Source organism: Moschus berezovskii, chromosome 4, assembly GCF_049115385.1.
Source record: "Moschus berezovskii isolate FMDL1 chromosome 4, NW_MosBer_1.0, whole genome shotgun sequence".
NCBI classification, from domain to species: domain Eukaryota; kingdom Metazoa; phylum Chordata; class Mammalia; order Artiodactyla; family Moschidae; genus Moschus; species Moschus berezovskii.
In genome coordinates, this window is record NC_142463.1 from 92,523,351 (window position 1) to 92,545,731 (window position 22,381).

At 44.3% G+C, this 22,381-nt stretch overlaps 1 protein-coding gene across 7 annotated transcripts in view; it reads left to right on the forward strand.

Moving 5' to 3' along the window:
• The first annotated feature begins 1,311 nt into the window (after positions 1 to 1,311).
• The window catches only part of LRIG2 (leucine rich repeats and immunoglobulin like domains 2), a 113,387-nt gene continuing 92,317 nt past the window's right edge, over positions 1,312 to 22,381 (forward strand). For 2 of the 7 annotated variants that reach the window (XM_088835591.1, XM_088835589.1), the window contains exons 1-2: positions 1,749 to 1,879; positions 2,463 to 4,725. Coding sequence is in view for 3 of the 7 variants with exons in the window: in XM_055401546.2 (XP_055257521.2) it covers positions 1,641 to 1,879 (239 nt within the window). In the remaining 4 variants the exon portion in view is untranslated. Of the gene's footprint in view, positions 1,880 to 2,462; positions 4,726 to 22,381 lie in introns of all 7 variants that reach the window. The other 5 variants (XR_008682666.2, XM_055401546.2, XM_055401543.2 and 2 more) reach the window with 3 other exon arrangements.

The window sequence follows — 22,381 nt, forward strand, 5'->3', positions numbered from 1 at the left end:
TCTCCTTTGCCCTTGGACGTGGGTTATCTCCTCAAATGTGGGGTATCTCCTTAGATGTGAAAAGCCACCACCAAGTGGAAGATATTAACTACTTGATGACCTGGAGCACATAGCCCCAGGCCTTCTGGAGTTGAAGGAGTGATAAAGTTAACCCCTGTGACACCACCCAGTTACCTCACTGTCAATCAGTCAGAAAATTGTGCCTGAGCTGATCACTCACTCTGTGACCCCTTCCCTCACTTGGCCTTTTTGTAGCTCAGTTGGTAAAGAATCTGCCTGCAGTATAGGAGACCTAGGTTCGATCCCTGGGTCGGGAAGATCCCCTGGAGAAGGAGACGGCAACCCACTCCAGTATCCTTGCCTGGAAAATCTCATGGACACAGGAGCCTGGTGGGCTTCAGTCCATGGGGTTGCAAAGAGTTGGGCACGACTGAGCGACTAACACTTACTTATTTACTAAAACCCTTCAGGAGCTGGGGGACTTTTTTGTGTGCCTGAGCCACCAGTCTCTTTCTATGACCCTGCAATAAACCTTTCTCTTCTCCAGACTCTCATATTTCAGGTTGTTTGGCCTTACTGTGCCTTGGTCATATGAATTCACACTAACAAGGTGGCCAGACTTCACTGTTAGGTTTTCCTTCACTTCACTTCACTTGTTAGGTTTTCCACAGCCTCTGCTTTAGAATAAAAAAAAATTCCTCACACCCAAGCCTTTTCTTTGTTGACAGTTCAACAGTCTCTATCTATATCCTGCTTGCTTCTGTGAGAGTGAGTGTAAATACACCATAGCATCCTCCGAATCAGAGGAAAGAGGTGTATTTTCCTTAAACACATGCCTTGCCAGTGTGGGCCCATCAACATTTATTGAACTCCAAGACAGAACAGAAGCTGGAGGTACACAGATGAATAAATACGGGATCTGCTCTGACGAGCTTAGGAGTCCACCAACTGATGGGGCTTCCTGTTAGGAGATGGAGTTGCCTTGCATTTGCAGGAGCCATAGACGAGCAGGACTTGCAGAGGAGGCCCAAGCTTGGCTCTGGAGTCCAATGGGCTCATGAAAGCTCCCGCACCCCCTTAGTGTTTGCCACTCGGGAGGCACCTCTTCTGCCATTCCCCTTACTTGATGCCCAGAGACGATTAAAGATCCTTTTCTAGTACCATAGCGGATACATCGCAAATCAGGACTTCGGACTTCAGCGCTCCTGTCCTCACTCCCTCCTAAGTAGCCACTGCGGCCTCCAGCGGAGAAACGGCAGTGGAACTCCAGGGGCCGCCCCTAAGCTCTGGACACCTTAAAGTCCTCCTTAAGGAGCTCGCTGTCTCCGACACCTCCTCTCGTGGAGTCCCGCCCCGACGCGCCTCGTCCTGCGGCACCGATTGGTTGGCTCCTGTGCGTGATGACGTTGCGTCGTGGGGCGGGGCGAAGCAGCGTTGACCACAGGGCCTGTATTCTGTGTCCTCGGCCGCCGCCCCCGCCGCCGCGCTGTATCCGCCCCTCGCCTGCCTTTAGAGGGGACAGGCGACAGCCGTTTCTCTGGGTGGTCGCGCAGCCGCCAGACGTCTCCGCCGAGCTGCTTTTTCTAGCTGGCTGCTGTTCCCGGCTGGGTCCAGGTCGGGGGGGTGGGGAGTAGGGAAAAATGGCGCCGGCGCCCCAAGGCGTTCGGGAGGAGCCGCTGCTGGAGTGTGGGTCACGAGTGCTTTCCCGGCTGCTCTTCCTCGCTCAGGCAGCGCTGCTCCTGCTGCCAGCCGCCCGTGCAGGCCTCTGCCCCGTGCCCTGTGCCTGCCGCATCCCGCTGCTGGACTGCAGTCGCAGGAAACTACCAGCGCCCAGCTGGAGGGCGCTGTCGACCTCGTTGCCCCCCGATGCAGTCAGCCTGTGAGTAGAGTTGCCAGGCGGGGGACCAAAGGAAAGCGGGGGAGAGGGGGTGAGTGCTACCCCTCCCAGAGAGGCAGGAGAGGGATGCCTGGCCGGAGGGTGCGGCCGGGAGCCTAAGTTCTGAAGGGAAATGCCATTGCGATGTTGTGAACTTTTGGGGAGGATGGTGGGAGCCTGAAATCCTGGTGTTAAGGTTCTGGAGACTTGTATGTATGAAGACCACAGTTAAAATTCTTGGGACCAGGGAGTATGTGATTCCTGCGCTGGGAAGAGTTGGGGCGGGGATGTTGTTAAGGGCTCACTGGTTCTGGGCACCGGCATTGGCTCTGAATGGTTGGGGCTCCTCGGCCACTTTGGGCTGCATCATCCAATGCATCAGCTTGAATGATTCCCAGGTACGTGGTTTTATATCCTTATCATAAAGACTTACCTACTCTTTTAGGCTGCCGTTCACGTTTTGTGCTGTTTTTGATATTTAACTGGGTTAAAACTTAATGTGTTACTACATCCAGTGCTACCTTGAACAAGCTTTTTTTTTTTTGAACAAACATTTTTACAAATAGCATTTTTGTTTTACTTTAAGAGTCATTGTAAAGAAGAAGGCTTATCCTTAACAGAATTAAGTGATGTGCATTTCCTTGTGGCAAATAACCTAAAAATCAGTACTCTTGGTTTATGCATAAGAAGCAAGTACAATGGTTGGATGAATTCTTCTGGAGAGTCCACTGGTGAGTGCTCATCTTGACAGGCCTGTGTTAGACAGTGGCACCTGAAGAGTTCATTAGTCTGAGTCAGCCTGATGGCATTAGGAGCAACAGTAGGTATTAAATGCTGCAATTATGGAGCTTCCTAACCACTAACATACAGTTATTTTCCTGCCACTAACTGAACAGTGTATTTATTGACAGACTTCTAATAGTCACCTCTGAAAAAAGTCCTGTCACACACATGAAAAATAGCTTGAGGTGTGACTAAAGTATGTGGGGCTGTTGGTTGTTTGACAGAAAACAAAATTCTATAAAGCAATTATCTTTTAATTAAAAAATAAAAAAGAAATGGAATACAAACAGAATGTCTCTCTTTGCAGCGGTTAAAGCATTTATACATTTGCAAACAGGTTATGTTCGGAAAGAAAGCTACCTCGTAAATTCTTTGAGGAAATTAATGTTAACAACCAAGTGTTGTCATAGCATAGATCTGCAGTGTAATAAGGTGTTTTCTGTTGTTTTATGATAGTGACACCTTTAATTCTGATTCTTTTGACACAAATAAAAAGGTAAAAATTTATATCAATGTGGAGCATAGTCTGAATTAAACCTAGCATAGTATCTTAGTAATGCAACAAGAACCTTTTCCTAAGAAATTCTTGAAACAGCTATCTGATTATGAAAGACTAAATCTGGGTGCAGGTTTAAAAACAATACAGCTTCGTTTAGCTGTAGTTGAAATGTGGCCTACTTTTCAAGCTCATCCATTGGTAGATAAACAATAATTAGAAATAGTTTCATGTCGGATACATTTATTTTGTGTCGAGGTTTGATTTTTGTGTAATGAAGACAAATTGCCCAAAGCCAAATAAAATTAAAAAATTTTAAGTGTCCTCTAGTGAAATTGACATTTTCAGTTGACTAAGTGATTAGAAGCTTGGAACTTTAAGTCCCATCTTCCCTCCCCATCCTCCTGAAAGAGGAGAGGGGCTAGAGACTGAGGTAGTATTTGGTCATGCCTGTGTGATGAAGCCTTCATAGAAGTCCTGAAGTATGGAGTTCAGAGAGCTATCAAGTTGGTGAACACATCTACTGGGCGGTATGCTGGGAGGGTGGTGCAGCCCCACTCCATAGAGACAGAAGCTCCTGCACCGGACCCTTCTGGATCTCACCCTCTGGATGTCTTCATCTGTGTCCTTTATCGTATTTTTTATTGTATAGTAAACCAGTAAATGTAAGTAAGTGTTTTCCTGAGTTCTGTGAGCTGCTTTAGCAGGTGGTTGAATCCAAGGAGGTGGGTCTGGGGACCCTCCAATTTATACCAGGTTGACAGAAGTTGGAGGCAATGTGGGAACTTGTGATTGGTGTCTGAAGTGGGAGGCTGTCTGTGGGACTGAGCCCTTAAGCAGTGAGGTCTGCACTAATGCTAGTTAGTGTCAGAATTGAATTGAAGGATATTCAGCTGGTGAAGGAGAATTGGCTGGTGTTGGGGGGAAAAGCACACATCTGGTGTCAGAAGTACTGTATGTGTGAGTAAAGGAAAAAAACAGTGACAGAATATTTTTGCTTGACCAAACTTTAGTCAGGCTTCTGAACCTTATCCTGGACCATTTCTGCACATTCTTGTAAAAGGCAGTTGTAGCGGTATCTCTTCTGAGTCAATGTAGTGGGAATCTCCCATCCTCAGTGTCTGGTCAGATTTCTCCACCTATACCACCCCTCCAGATGATATTTGATTACACTGGCCTGTCTTCAGCAAGAATCCTGTTGGGTCTGTTTAGTTAAAAACCCCCTTACCCTGGAGTTTACTCTTATTAATTTTCCATTCACCAACCCTACTTGGCTCCTTAGCTGTGAGTTTCATCTTATTCATGAGTTAAGCCCAATCTCTTTTCCAAAACTTCAAAACTTCTTTGCAGTGGTTCCTATATGGAGAAAGCCTCATCCCCAAAAGTCTTCCTTACCATGCTTTAACAAGTATCATTGAATATTTTTTTCCTTTTTAACAGTTTGTGGTGCTACAACTCGGGATAGGATCAGATTCATCATTGGACCCCCCAGACCTCTCACCCAGGACCCTAAGTGCGTACCTTTGAAGTCTTTATCTTCACTCCTGACTGATTGATCGGGGATCCATTGGTGAGTCTGACTCCTGAACCATTGCACCGGACAAACATCCATGGAAGGTGGTAATGACAGATTTAGATTTTTAAGAGTCTGAGTACAGTTGACCTTGAACAACATGGGTTTGAACTGTAAATAAATGGGCCACTACATGGTCCACGGTTGGTTAAATCTGCAGATGGTAGAACCTTGAATCGGAGAAGGCAATGGCAAGCCACTCCAGTACTCTTGCCTAGAAAATCCCATGGATGGAAGAGCCTGGTAGGCTGCAGTCCGTGGGGTCACTAAGGGTCGGACACGACTGAGCGACTTCACTTTCACTTTTCACTTTCACACATTGGAGAACGAAATGGCAACCCACTCCAGTGTTCTTGCCTGGAGAATCCCAGGGACGGGGGACCCTGGTGGGCTTCTGTCTATGGGGTCACACAGAGTCGGACACAACTGAAGTGACGCAGCAGCAGCAGCAGCAGCAGCAGAACCTTGAATACAGAGAAACCTCATGTTTGGAAGGCAATTACAAGTTACCTGTGGATTTTTAACTTTGCAGATGGTCGGTGCCCCAACCTTCATCTTGTTCAGAGGTCAACTGTATGCTCCAGAAAATGGGATAGAGTCCTAGATAAACACAGGCTGGGTTAGAGTCCCAGATTCTGTGTTTATAAGAAAGCTCAGTTAGAGTCATATAGAGTCCTAGGCTTCTTTGTTTGAACCGTACTTACTGCCCTGGAAATCTCTTCTTCCTGGCTCTGTTTTTCCTGAGTGGGGATTATTCCTTGACTCCTTAGGCTGGAAATCTTTCTTCCTGGCTGTCTGTGAGGCCTCTCTCTCTCGGGTCCTACTTCTTCCATGAGAACTTATCAGATGGCTCAAGCCCCCTTCTTGAATCCCTGCTGGCTCTGTCTGCCTCCATTCTTGTTGGCATGCTTTTATTGAGGAAAATGTGGAATTTCACTGACTTCTTTGGGAAACTTGAGATCTTTCTACACTGGCTCCTTTAAGCCCTCTCCTTTCTCTTTGCTTCATCTTCTCCTTTGCTCTCTAACCACCTTCAGTCTTCCTTCTACTTCCCTTGAATCCTATGATACGTGTGTGCGTGCTAAGTCACTTCAGTTGTGTCCGACTCTTTGCAATTCCAGAGACTGTAGCCTGCCAGGCTCCTCTGTCCATGGGATTCTCCAGACAAGATACTAGAGTGGATTGCCATTCCCTTCTCCAGAGGATCTTCCTCACCCAGAGATTGAACCCATGTCATGTCTCTTACATCTCCTGCGTTGGCAGGCAGATTCTTTACCACTAGTGCCACCTGGGATATGTCTCTCTCAAAATCCCTTCATCCTTCATCCCTATGTCCATCCCGCCAAACCTTTTCCCACCTCCATCTTTATAGTCATTTGAACTTTGGACTACCTGCTCGCCGCTGGAGACTATTAAGGAACTGAGGGACCCCAAAAAACAACTGAAAAAGAAAAAGGCTAATTGGAAATACATTGGATGTTTTCACCAGTTGAATAGGCTTTGGAGCCATCCAGATAAGTCTCTTGATATCTCTTCAGTCAACACCTAAAAAATTTGGTCCATAGTCTCCATATGATTACATATCAGGGCACGGGAAACTGGTCTGTACAGAATCGGTAAACATAACCTTAACTTGTCCAATTTGCCATAAACACAACTCACATAAAAATACAGTGAAAATACAAGAGGTTATTATTTTATGTAAACCAGTGAGTTTATATTTCTGTATTTACTAACTTAAGACTAAAATTTTCCAGTGAAAACTGAGATCTCTTAGAATCTGTGTGTATGTTTATGTAGGTCTGTATGTATGTTGTAGATACGTGAATTTTTCTATTTCTAGATGATATTACCAAATTAATTTATAAAATCCAGGTCTGTTCAAATTGGCTTAGAGATAAATGAGCAATTACATAAATATTCCTGATGCAGAACTAGAATCTCAAAGTTTTATTGGACTGTTGATCCGCTCCTTTTAAGATCTGCTCAGTAGTTATGGCGGAGAAGGCAATGGCAAGCCACTCCAGTACTCTTGCCTAGAAAATCCCATGGATGGAGAAGCCTGGTAGGCTGCAGTCCATGGGGTCGCTAAGGGTCGGACACGACTAAGCGACTTCACTTTCACTTTTCACTTTTACACATTGGAGAACGAAATGGCAACCCACTCCAGTGTTCTTGCCTGGAGAATCCCAGGGATGGGGGAGCCTGGTGGGCTTCCATCTGTGGGGTCACAGAGAGTCGGACACAACTGAAGTGACTTAGCAGCAGCAGCAGCAGTAGTTATGGTGCATGGGCTTAGTTGCCCAGTGGCGTATGGGGTCTTCCTGGACCAGGGATAGAATGCTTGTCCCCTGCAAGTGGGTTCCTAACCATTGGACCACCAGGGAAGTCCTTCCTGTGCCTTTGCCTTCTAAGTAATCTGTCTAGTGAAACAAAGATTTTGTATTGTGTCAAAATAATTTCCTATATTTCATGTTGTCTTTTTCAGATCTTTGATTACTTTAAAAAATTGAGTTTTCTCTTACTAGAAGAGCTGTTTTTTTTAAGCAACTGTGACTTTCTGTATTTGCCTTTGAAATGCCTTTCCACTTTGTTTAAATGGATAACTAAGTATTGTTTCACAATGACCTGTGATCTTAGTCAGATTTTTTAAACTTTTTGATATTTTTGACCTCACAAAATCAAATTCTGAATGGAATCTGTTTGATTTCAAACTAACTTTGAGACTTTCCAGAGGGTCCCTGGAAAATCTCAAAGGATATGTCTCTCACCTAGTAAAAAGATATGTTAAACTAATTAGGTTTATTTGATATTTTAAATTACATGAGAAGCATAGTAAATAGATGAGGACAAACTTTAGGTTATACATGTATGGATATAAGTTACTAATATAGGTGTTTCAGAAAAGTTATGAAGTTCATTGAGATATGAAATAGCCTTGTTGTCTGGTTATTATGTTGAAGTATTGTATGCCACTGCTGCTGCTGCTCCTGCTAAGTCGCTTCAGTCGTGTCTGACTCTGTGTGACCCCGTAGACGGCAGCCCACCAGGCTCCCCCGTTCCTGGGATTCTTCAGGCACAGAGATAACTAATTTTCCTTATCAAATGAACTCTCATCAGAACTTAAATCATAGCCATTTTAAGTCTTTTTTCATTCATGAACAAGCTATTGTTTTACTCTCCTCTGAAAGTATAAACAGTCAGCCACAGACAAGAATGCTCCATGATGGCATCAGGAAGGCCATGCCACAAGACTGAGAATTTCCAGAAGTAATGAAGCTGATGAATTGATAAAACTGTTAACCCAAGATCAAGTAGAATAAGAATTAATTATATCAGACTGATAAACTAATGAGAATGGTTATAATTTTTTATCACTCTTTATTTGAAGCAATGCTGGTTCTTTAATGTTTTTTTCTTCATATTTAAATAACCTTTTTCTTTTCTGTTGTGTTTTGTATAGCTTACAACAGTAATACCTTTGTGAACAAAGAAGAAACAATTACTTTTTCTCCCTATCTGGTTTCTCCAGGATTCAGAAACTTTTAGCTAGTATTCTTATTTTCATGACAATGTAGTAACTTGAATAAATTCAGTAATATGCTCTTGTAACAGGATCCAACTTGGAAATGATTGATATATTACCATGGCTTTGATTGAAATGTTATATTTAAGAGTGAACTATGTATGGAATCTGGTTTAAGCTACCAAGGTTAAGTTCATGGACCAGTGTTCTTGGGAAAACTGGCCTGGAATCTGGCTGATAAGGTTCCCAACCTCATAGATGAGTAAGGAAAGTTGCTTCTGGGCCGGTTCAGGACCCTTAGGATATCTTGGGGACCCCAAGAAAAGCGAAATTTACCTGAATCTTCAGGAGTGGGAGATGAAGTCTGGTGGCTACTTCCTGAGCTGTCTTCCTAGCCTCGAGAGGCTTTTAAAAGCCTAACCTGAGTTTTATTTTGGCAAGTTTCTTATATGGCCTACTTACATAGTCAGTCACTGTTCTTGCTGTACTTATGTAAATAATCAGGACAAATCTAATGAGATCAGAATTTGCAAGCAAGAATGAAAAGGTTGACTGTAGAGAGAAAGTTTTTTCTTTCAATACAAAGTTGTAGTGCAGTCTTGTGAATTCTGTCTTGCACATTGGCCAGTCCTTACCACATTCTCAATTCTAGTTTCCTCTGATATCTGGCTATGATGCTCCAAACTGATGTTTCCAGTTTTTCTCCCACCCTCCTGATGTGGCATCCCTGAGAACTAAAATTGCCCTTTTCCTGAAACTTTGCAAGAAGAAGCTGGATGACTTGGTATAAACTTGAAAAAAAAGACCACGACACCTTGTATCTGGGCAATCTCTGTGCCTCCTGACCGCTTAGTGCCATCACCAGAGACATGCAAACTGCAAACCAGGAAACTTCTTCAGGTGACCACTGCCATCCTCACTCTACCATTAAAAGATGCTTCAAGTTCAAAATCTAAGAATCCCAACTGGCTGTGTCTGGGTTGAGAAACTGGGTCTCTAGCTATTAATTTTGGTTTCTCTTTTATTTTCATAGAAACTACCATTATTAAATGCTTGACTGCTGGCACCATTGAGCAAATATTCACTAAAACCAAGTCTCCACAGAAGGTTTACCCTGGTCCTTAATGAGCAAAAGACCAGTGAATGAGAAAATAGACCTATGTTTCTCCTTTCCTTGAACAGAAAGGGGCCTGACAGAGATTGTCTGACTAAATTTTAATCAGACTCCTGAACCACCTTCTACTAGGCTCATCTGTATACTTCCTTGTAAAATGCAGTTTTAGCAAGAATCCTGCTAAGTCAGTTTAGCAACAAACCCCTGAAATCTGATCACCCTTGACCTATGATCTGGTTTCTCATCTTCTACCATCTCTCAGGTGATGTCTGATCACCATGGATTGTCTTCAGCAAGACTCTACTTAGGTCTGTTTAGCCAGAACCCCCTTACCCTTGTTGTTTCCAGTTTTCCATCCATTGACCTTGTCTGTCCACCCTGCTTCATGGCTATGAATTTGTATTAGCCCATGCAGTACTTGGAGTTGAGCTCAGTTTTTTCCCCCACTGCAGAATTTCATCATTTTAGTACCTGTACTCATAGAGATAACCCGTATCACCTTGAATAAAGTCTTTCTTACCAGGTTTTAACGAGTGTCACTGATTAGTTTTTCTTTTAGCACAGGGAATTTTTCCTGGACATTTGGTATCACAGAAGTGAGACTTGCTAGAATGGACCTGGCTCATGGAAACATGGTTTGGGAAGAGAAAGGGTAAAAGGCAGGGGATGCAGAACCTTTGATTCCTGAGAGAGCAGTGGTCACCCATGGTATGGAGCAGCAGCTTTGCTGCTCTCAGTTAGTAAAGGTGAAAATTACCATTGAAATTTAGAGATGGATCCAGTTCCCAGCATGTTGGTCCACTGGATGCATAAGGACATGGAAACAAGAAGAAGGTGAAATGTTTAATCTCTTGGTTACTGTGATAACCAAATTATAATAGCTGACATTGAAATAATGTAATATAATGCTGCTGCTGCTAAATTGCTTCAGTTGTGTCTGACTCTGTGCAACCCCATAGACAGCAGCCTACAAGGCTCCTCTGTCCCTGGGATTCTCCAGGCAAGAACACTGGAGTGGGTTGCCATTTCCTTCTCCAATGCGTGACAGTGAAGTTGTTGAGTCGTGTCTGACTCTTCGAGACACCATGGACTGCAGCCTACCAAGCTCCTCCCTCCGTCCATGGGATTTTCCAGGCAAGAGTACTGGAGTGGGTCGCCATTGCCTTCTCCTTGTAATATAATGAGTAAGAGCTAAAATTGAAATTAAAAGCAAGTCCTGAGTCAGACCTTGATGTTGGACTAAGGTCAGATTTCACTAAGTCAGAGCTTTGGCCATTGGCCTCAAAGCTGCCCACCAAGGAAATAATTATGCAAGGACAGCAGAAAGTACCTCTTAGACCTCTGGTCACCAAGAATGTAGCCAGGGTGGGAGGAGAGGAAAACCAGGAAACTACTGAAATCAGGGAGTACAGTGTGAAGAAGACGTTTGCTTTTGTGGATCAGTAATACCAGCTTACTGAAGACCAAGGAATACCCTGAAGAACCTTTATTAAAGTGGATTGTGGAGTAATTAATTTAGAAGCAGTATCTGGTTTTAGATGCTACAATGGGGAAAAGCATGTTTGAGTTGATGAAGGACCCACAGCTTACCATGAAACAATCATTGATGGCCATATGTGATTCAGACACAAAGCAGTTTATTCCTGAGGGAAGTGGCTAGCCTAATGGATTGGACAGAAGCCACTGTAAGGTCTCTTTATCCCTGAAAAAGAGAACTGCCCACCTCCTCCAATAAATATCAAGTGAAAGCAAACAGTGTGTTTCGTATATAAGCCATGTGGGTTTATCTTTCTGATAATTGAGATAGTCACCTGCTGAATATGTTTGTTACCCAGTCCATGGTAAATGCTGTGGTTGAGGGGGAACTCTTTTATGGGCACCCCATATGACCTTACTGCTGCAAAGCCAAGGGACAGACGTGAAAGCTGTCATTTGCTGCTTCAGCTTGCCCTCTGGATCTTACATAAGTAAGTGTTAGTTGCCCAATCGTGCCCGACTCTTTGTGACCCCATGGACTGCAGCCCACCAGGCTCCTCTGTCCATGAGATTTTCCAGGCAGCGATACTGGAGTGGGTCGCCATTTCCTTCTCCAGGGGAAGTTCCCAACCCAGGGATTGAACCCGGGTCTCCTGCACTGCAGGTAGATTCTTTACCAACTGAGCTACAAGGAATCTTACATAGATGCCAATGAAAACATTAGGTTAGTAATAATGAGGAAAGGCAAAGGAGAGAGTCAAGGAACTGATCTTAGCAAGGTGAACATTTTTAAACAGGCTTTAGAAATGTGGGGAATAGACCAAATATTTTTAGCAAAACAAAGGGAATAGGGAACATGGGATCCAACACATGGAAAGCAGAATGGAGAATGGAAGGCTTTAGATGACTTCTAAGAAATGGGATGAATAAAACGGACTTAGAATGGGATTGAAACAAAGGCTTTAATACTGCACTGTCCAAGGCTGGGCAGGCTGAAGGGACCTCTTTCTGATCCCTGAAGAGAAAAGGGCCTTGTATCTGCTCTGTTTAGTTTGAAGAAGTCTAAAAGTCCAAAGACTGAGATTGCAGTGAGAAATATGACCAGCAAATGCTTGAGTAATTGGTTAGGCAGATTAAATGGGATAAAAATTGACCCAAAGGGGCACTCTCTGGCAGTCCAGTGGTTGGAATACCACACTTCCCACTTCCACTGCAGGGAGTGTAGGTTTGATCCCTAGTCGGGGAACTAGTATCCCGCATGCCTTGTGGCAAGGATGAAAAAAAAGGAAAAATTGACAAAGAGGACCAGGGTCCCTTGGCTTAGCCTATGGTGGGAGTAACGTGCAACCTTTTGCAGTAGAATGGATAATGGTCGGAAGGCAGAGAATTTCCCAGGATCTTTTGATAGGAGAGCATCTTGCCCTGTGGTACCAAAACCATTTGTGAAACCTGATGCAGCTGAGAACATAAAAACATGAGTTGATAGGATTATGAAAGTAGGAATGTTTAAACAGGCTTTATGTAAAAAAGCTGTATGTCCTTTATCAGAATATTTTATGGGAATGGGTGTTACATCTGGATGGGGATTGCTTCCCTTCCTTAGTATTGTAAAATGAAAACCTGTTAATATCAGCCCTAGTGGAGGCTACAGCTAAGAATGTAAGGTGAAAGTTTGCAGGAGAATGATATGTTTGATCAGACTTTTACCTAATTATATAATGAGGATGGACATTGTATCTGATCATGGAATGTTTCCTCTACCACATAGTATCATAAAACAGAAGGTATGTAAATCTATCCTTCAAGCAATATTAATTGGACCTGCTAAGTGGGAACCAGTGAGATGGACCAAGCCCACACAACATAGGGTAGAAGCTGGAGTGTTGGTACGAACAAATTCTCTGTGTGATAGCCCTGTGTGTACCTGAATGCCTCCCGGCAACAACTGCAAGGACTTTAGACTGCAGAATTCCCAGTTGAAGAGTAGTTATCGGCTTGCTATTGCACATTAATTGAAACTGCTACTATGACTAAAACTCATAAAGTTATCTTGAAATGGGAAATAGTCATGATGTCTTGCATAATGTCTGATAAACACTACAGGGGAGTGCAGTGCCCAGAAGAGTATAAAGTGGAAATGGTTTACACAGGATCATACTGCTTGGGGAATGTGAGGAGGAGAGCCTGAAGAGTAGGGAGCCTCTTTTCCCCTAGGACTGGCTCTGGAACTGTGTGAGGAGCTGCTTGGTTCTGCTGTCACCTAGCAGTGTCCTATAACTGACCAGCAAAGAGTTGCTTAGTTTTTGAATGACAGTTGCAAGGTGAATGGACAGCATCCTATATGGAAGACCACTACTGATTGACGAAGGTAAGGACATTAGCTAAATGGGTTGAATTGCATGCAGTTTTCCTAGAGTCCTCTTTTTTCCTAGAATAAGAATTGAACAGTAGTAAAAATCTCTACGTGACTCCCAAATGTTCAGGCAGGTTTTAGAAAAGGCAGAGGCACCAGAGATCAAATTGACAACATCGCTGGATCATGGAGAAAGCGAGAGAGTTCCAGAAAAACGTCTATTTCTGCCTCATTGACTATGCCAAAGCCTTTGACTGTGTGGATCACAATAAACTGTGGAAAATTCTGAAAGAGATGGGAATACCAGACCACCAGACCTGCCTCTTGAGAAACCTGTATGCAGGTCAGGAAGCAACAGTCAGAACTGGACATGGAACAACAGACTGGTTCCAAATAGGAAAAGGAGTACGTCAAGGCTGTATATTGTCACCCTGCTTATTTAACTTATATGCAGAGTACATCATGAGGAACGCTGGGCTGGAAGAAGCACAGGCTGGAATCAAGATTGCTGGGAGAAATATCAATAACCTCAGATATGCAGATGATACCACCCTTATGGCAGAAAGTGAAGAGGAACTCAAAAGCCTCTTGATGAAAGTGAAAGAGGAGAGTGAAAAGGTTGGCTTGAAGCTCAACATTCAGAAAACAAAGATCATGGCATCTGGTCCCATCACTTCATGGGAAATGGAAAAACAGTGGAAACAGTGTCAGACTTTATTTTTTTGGGCTCCACAATCACTGCAGATGCTGATTGAAGCCATGAAATTAAAAGACGCTTACTCCTCGGAAGGAAAGTTATGACCAACCTAGACAACATATTAAAAAGCAGAGACATTACTTTGCCAACAAAGGTCCGTCTAGTCAAGGCTATGGTTTTTCCCGTGGTCATGTATGGATGTGAGAGTTGGACTGTGAAGAAAGCCGATTGCCAAAGAATTGATGCTTTTGAACTGTGGTGCTGAAGAAGACTCTTGAGAGTCCCTTGGACTGCAAGGAGATCCAACCAGTCCATTCTAAAGGAGATCAGTGCTGGGTGTTCACTGGAAGGACTGATGCTAAAGCTGAAACTCCAATACTTTGGCCACCTCATGCGACGAGTTGACTCACTGGAAAAGACTGATGCTGGGAAAGGTTGGGGGTGGGAGGAGAAGGGGATGACAGAGAATGAGATGGCTGGATGGCATCACTGACTCTATGGACATGAGTTTGAGTGAACTCCGGGAGTTGGTGATGGACAGGGAGGCCTGGCATGCTGTGATTCATGGGGTCGCAGACAGTCGGACACAACTGAGCGACTGAACTGAAAAATCTCTATGTTTGAGTTTGACTCACGGGCAGTGGCCTGTGGCCAGGCCATATGGTCAGGCAGAAGAGCAGTAAAAACCTGGCCTATGTAAGGGATGCCCTTAAAGGGCAGAACACTGTGGGAATTACTGTGGGAATTTGAAGGGTGCATTAAAGTAGGACTTTCTTGATGCCCACCAGGAGAAGCCCCTTCTAGGTTCAGAAGGTGATGAGGATCAACAAGCAAATACGCCTGTGTGCTTTCTTATGGTGGCCACCTGGGTCCCTGAATGAGTGGAGATGGGGATACTGCAGGAATGCAGAGATAGTCTGAATCTATAGACATAATTCTCTTGTACCCCTGAGGCACAAAATGACAGTAATCATTGACAGAATAATCTTCTGTCTGCAAGCAAAAGAGACATAGACAGCAGATGGTTATGTCAGATTGCTCTGGTGGAAAGGCTTGAACATAGCTGGTAAGTGAGCCTGGTGCTGGAAGGCCTGAGGGGCTACAAATGAGTAGAACTGACTCTGGACCAGGCTTTGTTTACTTGATGGTAGAGGCCAATGTTCAAGAGTGCTTTAAAGAACCAGAAAGTGATAGTTAAGTTGCTCAGTCGTGTCTGATGCTTTGCGACCACGTAGACTGTAGCCCACCAGACTTCTCTGTCCATGGGATTCTCCAGGCAAGAATACTGGAGTGGGTTGCCATTAACCAGAAGAGAAGATAATTGTACCAATTTGGATGGTCGACCATCATGAAAGGTTGTTGCTGAACCACGCAAAGACACCGGGATTCTTGGCCTCTGGAGGAGAAGAATTCAGTCAGGGGCCAGAGATGAGGCTTGATCTCTCAGAGCTTTTGTGTAATAAAGCTTTATTAAAGTATAACGGAAATAGAGAAAGCTTCTGACATAGACATCAGCAGGGGGTAGAAAGAGTACCCCTTTGCTAGTGTTAGCAATGGAGTTATATACTCTCCAATGAATCCAAAGAATGTCTGGAGGTTGTAAAGACCTCACCAGACCTACTCCCATACTTTACACTTTAGCAGAAGGTTTAATCCAGAGAATGTCCTCAGGCAGGATACATTATTGTTATATAATCTTTGTATAAGGAGCAAAGGAGAAGAGGAAAGATATAAGCATCTGAATGCAGAGTTCCAAAGAATAGCAAGGAAAGATAAGAAAGCCTTCCTCAGTGATCAGTGCAAAGAAATAGAGGAAAACAACAGAATAGGAAAGACTAGAGATCTTTTCAAGACAATTAGAGATACCAAGGGAACATTTCATGCAAAGATGGGCTCGATAAAGGACAGAAATGATATGGACCTAAGAGAAGCAGAAGATATTAAGAAGAGGTGGCAAGAATACACAGAAGAACTCTACAAAAAAGATCTTCACACCAGGATAATCATGGTGGTGTGATCACTTACCTAGAGCCAGACATCCTGGAATGTGAAGTCAAAAGGGCCTTAGAAAGCATCACTACGAACAAAGCTAGTGGAGGTAATGGAATTCCAGTTGAGCTATTTCAAATCCTGAAGGATGATGCTGTGAAAGTGCTGCACTCAATATGCCAGCAAATTTGGAAAACTCAGCAGTGGCCACAGGATTGGAAAAGGTCAGTTTTCATTCCAATCCCAAAGAAAGGCAATGCCAAAGAATGCTCAAACTACCACACAATTGCACTTATCTCACATGCTGGTAAAGTCATGCTCAAAATTCTCCAAGCCAGGCTTCAGCAATATGTGAACCGTGAACTTCCAGATGTTCAAGCTGGTTTTAGAAAGGCAGAGGAACCAGAGATCAAATTGCCAACATCCGCTGGATCGCGGAAAAAACAAGAGAGTTCCAGAAAAACAACTGCTTTATTGACCATGCCAAAGCCTTTGACTGTGTGGATCACAATAGACTGTGGAAAATTTTGAAAGAGATGGGAATACCAGACCACCTGACTTGCCTCTTGAGAAATCTGTATGCAGGTCAGGAAGCAACAGTCAGAACTGGACATGGAACAACAGACTGGTTCCAGATAGGAAAAAGAGTACGTCAAGGCTGTATATTGTCACCCTGCTTATTTAACTTATATGCAGAGTACATCATGAGGAACGCTGGGCTGGAAGAAGCACAAGCTGGAATCAAGCTTGCTGGGAGAAATATCAATAACCTCAGATATGCAGATGACACCACCCTTATGGCAGAAAGTGAAGAGGAACTCAAAAGCCTCTTGATGAAAGTGAAAGAGGAGAGTGAAAAGGTTGGCTTGAAGCTCAACATTCAGAAAACAAAGATCATGGCATCTGGTCCCATCACTTCATGGGAAATAGATGGAAAAACAGTGGAAACAGTGTCAGACTTTATTTTTTTGGGCTCCACAATCACTGCAGATGGTGATTGCAGCCATGAAATTAAAAGATTCTTACTCCTCGAAAGGAAAGTTATGACTAATCTAGATAGCATATTGAAAAGCAGAGACGTTATTTTGCCAACAAAAGTCCGTCTAGTCAAGGCTACGGTTTTTCCAGTGGTCATGTATGAATGTGAGAGTTGGACTCTGAAGAAAGCTGAGCGCTGACGAATTGATGCTTTTGAACTGTGGTGCTGGAGAAGACTCTTGAGAGTCCCTTGTACTGCAAGGAGATCCAACCAGTCCATTCTAAAGGAGATCAGTCCTGGGTTTCATTGGAAGGACTGATGCTGAAGCTGTAGCTCCAGTACTTTGGCCACTTCATGGGAAGAGCTGACTCACTGGAAAAGACTGATGCTGCGAGGGATTGGGGGCGGGAGGAGAAGGGGATGACAGAGAATGAGATGGATGGATGGCATCACCGACTCGATGGACATGAGTTTGAGTGAACTCCGGGAGTTGGTGATGGGCAGGGAGGCCTGGTGTGCTGTGATTCATGGGGTTCGCAAAGAGTCAGACACGACTGAACAACTGAACTGAACTGAACTGAATCCTTTTTAAGACCAGAGCTACTCCCATAATTTACATTTTAAAGATAACAGAATTAGCCAGAAGGTTTAATCCGGAGACTGTCCTTGGGTAGAATACATTGTTATATAATCCTAGGGAATTAGAGGAAAAAAAGTTTGTCCTTTCTTCCTCGAGAATTCCAGATCCCTTTCTCCTTGGGGACCCCTAGATTTCTTATCAACCTACCTAGGAAATTACTCTCAATCATCTCTTCAGACCAAAGAATATACCTTATAGTCCATCATGTCCCAACAGTGGGCAGAGAGAGAGCCTCCTCAGGGTACTAGTTTGATGGAGAACTGGAATGGACAATTAAAACATTGGTTGTCTAAGATGGGGGAGATAAAGACATGAAGGGCTGGCTTATTTTATACCATCAAAGTGTACTCACAGCACGGGGTGTGGTTAAAGGAGAGGCCCTACTCTATAGAGTTCTCTTTGGTGAGTCTGGGGAAGAGGATATGGAATGACTATGCAATTCTTACCAAGGGAAAAGAATGCTGGTGTAATAATACTTTTTTCTTCCCCATAACATATCAGCTGTTTTCACCTGCTTGATGCAGTGGTTACCAGGACTAGGGCTGCAAATATAAGTGCTGGAAATGGATGATTCTTAAGCAAGAAACTAACTGTAATTTAAAATTTGGTGTCAAGGTTCCTAAGTGTCTAGGGGGCTGTGTTGTGCATTCATTCCGTCTTGCAAAATTGAGGTCAACAGTGATTGCCTCCATATTGCCTGGTGGTAGAAATAGCCCAGTAGTTCTGTACCTATGTAACCTTACCCTAAATGAATGAGTGGATTGAAGGGGAGGAACTTGCTAAACTAGTATTGCTGTTTGCTATTAAGATCAGCACAGTGGCTGAACCTGATGTTCCTTCTAAAGTTGGAAGAATTTGGGTTGGAAGAGCTGAAGATAAACAAATGGGTTGTTACAGTGAGGGAAACCCAATGTTAACACCTCAGAAGGGCTCAGAGTAGTAGATGATACCATATCTTATTTCAGTTACACCAGACAACTAAAAGAATGAAATCGTATGTTTGCCTAGACCATACCTGCATTTGGAACCTGACAAGATTAACTGGAAGCCTGCAAACCCAAGTGGTCTTGCCTGGAAATGATTTTTCATACCATATGGTGACAGATGGTTCAGTTATTAATGACTGAATGGGATTCTGACAATGTGCCAGTGTCTTTTTTGAGTCGTGTGTCATTTTGCTGTAAGGGGGGTTGGCCAGAGACCAAGGTGGGCTGTGAAATAACAGAAAGTATGTGAATTGATCTCTGACCCTGGTTCCTGGCATAGAGCTCCTGAAACCCCTGTGATTTCCAAAGTGAAAAGAGTATTTGGAATGTCTGCTGGTCTAATATTTGTTCTTTGACCCTGATTCCTGACACACAACTCCTACATCTCTTGGGATTTCCTGGGTGATAGGAGTGTCTTTTGACCTAATGAGGTGACTGTTTGTAGGCTTCAGATAGCTTCAGGATGGGGGCTGGTCACCAGAAGGACCAAGCTGTGGTTAGAAGCTTGGAACTTTTCAGCTGCATTCCCCTGCCCCCTCCATCCTTCTGAAGGAGGAGAGGGGCTAGAGATTGAGGTAGTACTTGATCATGCCTGTGTGGTGAATCCTCCGTAAAAATCCTGAAAGCATGGAGTTGGGAGAACTTCTGAGTTGATGAACACACCTGCTGGTAGGTATGCTGTCGGGGTGGTTCATCCCAACTCCACGGAGGCTGAAGCTCCTGCACTGGACCCTTCTGGGTCTCCCCTGTGTGTGTCTTCATCTGGCTGTTTATCTGAGTCCTTTAACATATTTTCTTATTATATAGTAAATATAAGTGTTTTCCTGAGTTCTGTGAACTGTTCTAGCAGGTGTTTGAATCCAAGGAGGGGGTCATGGAAAACTCAAGTTTGTAGCCAAGTCAGACAGAAGTTGTGGGTAACATGGGGACCTTCTATTTGTGATTGGTGTCTGGAGTGTGGATGGTGGCAGTCTTGTGGGACTAAACCCTTAACTTAATGGGGTCTGCACTGACTGTAGTTAGTGTTAGAATTGAATTGCAGGATGTCCAGTGGGTTTTGGTGCAGGGGTCTGTATCACATTGTTCTGGTTTTACACCCCTACCACCCCCCATACACAGAGAATTGAAGGACCAAGTGTATTAGTCAATTTTTTGTTTGTTTCAAATAAGGGCATTAGAACCCCTCTTCTCCAACATTTATTTGTTTTTATGGTCATGATTACTGTGATATTGAATGGTTTGCCTTGGAAACGAACAGAGATCATTCTGTCATTTTTGAGATTGCATCCAAGTACTGCATTTTGGACTCTTGTTTACTATGATGACTCCATTTCTTCTAAGGAATTCTTGCCCACAGTAGTAGATATAATGGTCATCTGAGTTAAATTCACCCATGCCAGTCCATTTTAGTTCACTGATTCCTAAATGTCGATGTTCACTCTTGCCATCTCCTGTTTGACCACTTCCAACTTGCCTTGATTCAGGTACCTAACATTCCAGGTTCCTATGCAGTATTGCTCTTTACAGCATTGGACTTTACTTCCATCACCAGTCACATCCACAACTGGGTGTTGTTTTTGCTTTGGCTCAGTCTCTCATTCTTTCTGGAGTTATTTCTCCACTGATCTCCCATAGCATTTTGGGCACCTACTGACGTGGGGAGTTCATCTTCCAGGGTCCTGTCTTTTTGCCTTTTCATGCTATTGACAGGGTTCTCAAGGCAAGAATACTGAAGTGGTTTGCCATTCCCTTCTCCAGGGGACCACATTTTGTCGGAACTCTCCATCATGTCCCGTCCGTCTTGGGTGGCCCTACATGGCATGGCTCATAGTTTCACTGAGTTAGACAATGCTGTGGTCCGTATGATCAGTTTGGTTAGTTTTCTGTGATTGTAGTTTCATTCTGTCTGCCCTCTGATGGATAAGGATAAGAGGCTTATGGAAGCTTCCTGATGGGAGAAACTGACTGAGAGGGAAACTGGGTCTTGTTTTGATGGGCAGGGCTATGCTCTGGTCCCATCACTTCATGGGAAATAGATGGGGAAACGGTGTCAGACTTTATTTTTTGGGGCTCCAAAATCACTGCAGATGCTGATTGCAGCCATGAAATTAAAAGACGCTTACTCCTTGGAAGGAAAGTTATGACCAACCTAGATAGCATATTAAAAAGCAGAGACATTACTTTGCCAACAAAATCCGTTTAGTCAAGGCTATGGTTTTTCCAGTGGTCATGTATGGATGTGAGAGTTGGACTGTGAAGAAAGCTGATCGCCGAAGAATTGATGCTTTTGAACTGTGGTGTTGGAGAAGACTCTTGAGAGCCCCTTGCACTGCAAGGAGATCCAACCAGTCCATTCTAAAGGAGATCAGTCCTGGGTGTTCATTGGAAGGACTGATGCTGAGGCTGAAACTCCAATACTTTGGCTACCTCATGCAAAGAGTTGACTCATTGGAAAAGACTCAGATGCTGGGAGGGATTGGGGGCGTGAGGAGAAGGGGATGATGGAGAATGAGATGGCTGGATGGCATCACCAACTTGATGGACATGAATTTGGGTAAACTCCGGGAGTTAGTGATGGGCAGGGAGGCCTGGCATGCTGCAATTCATGGGGTCGCAAAGAGTTGGATATGACTGAGCGACTGAACTGAACTGAACTGATGCTCCGTTCCGTTCAGTCACTCAGTCGTGTCCGACTCTTTGCGACCCCGTGGGCTGTAGTGGGATTCTCCAGGCAAGAATACTGGAGTGGGTTACCATTTCCTTCTCCAGGGGATCTTCCCGACCCAGGGATCGAACCCAGGTCTTCTGCATTGGAGGCAGATGCTTTAACCTCTGAGCCACCAGGGTGTTTAATACAATTTTCTGTTGAAGGGCGGGACTATCTATGTTCCCTCCCTGTTGTTTGACCTGAGGCCAAACTATGGTGGAGGTAATGAAGATAATGGTGACCTCCTTTAAAAGATCCCATGCATGCACTGCAACACGCAGTGTCCCCGACACCCTGCAGCAGGCCACTGTTAACCCACGCCTCTGCAGGAGACTCCTGGACACTCACGGGCAGGTCTGGGTCAGTCTCTTATGGGATCACTGCGCCTTTCTCCTGGGTCTTGGCACGCCTAAGGTTCTGTTTATGCCCTCCAAGAGTCTGTTTCCCCAGTCCTGTGTAAATTCTGGTGACTTTATGATGGAGTTAATGGTGACCTCCTCCAAGAGGGCTTATGCCATACCCAGGTCTGCTGCACCCAGAGCTCCTGCCCCTGTGACAGGCCGCTGCTGACCCGTACCTTCGCAGGAGACACTCAAGCACTTGCTGGCTCAGTCTCTGTGGGGTCTCTGGGTCATGGTGTGCCCAGGGTTTGTTTGAGCCCTCTGAGTGTCTCTGGCGGGTATGGGGTTTGATTCTAAATGTGATTGCACTTCTCCTACCGTCTTGCTGGGGCTTCTCCTTTGCCCTTGGATATGGGGTATATTTTTTTGGTGGGATCCAGCATTCTCCAGTTGACAGTTGTTTGGTAGCAAGTTGCAGTTTTGGAGTTCTTGCAGAAGATGAGCACAGATTATTTTACTCTGCCATCTTATGCCACAAAATGGTATGGACCTAAAAAGAGGTGGCAAGAATACACTACAGTTCAGTTCAGTCGCTCAGTCGTGTTTGACTCTTTGCGACCCCATGAATCACAGCATGCCAGGCCTCCCTGTCCATCACCAACTCCCGGAGTTCACCCAAACTCATGTCCATCGAGTCGGTGATGCCATCCAGCCATCTCATCCTCTGTTGTCCCTTTCTCCTCCTGCCCCCAGTCCCTCCCAGCATCAGAGTCTTTTCCAATGAGTCAACTCTTTGCATGAGGTGGCCAAAGTATTTGAGTTTAAGCTTTAGCATCAGTCCTTCC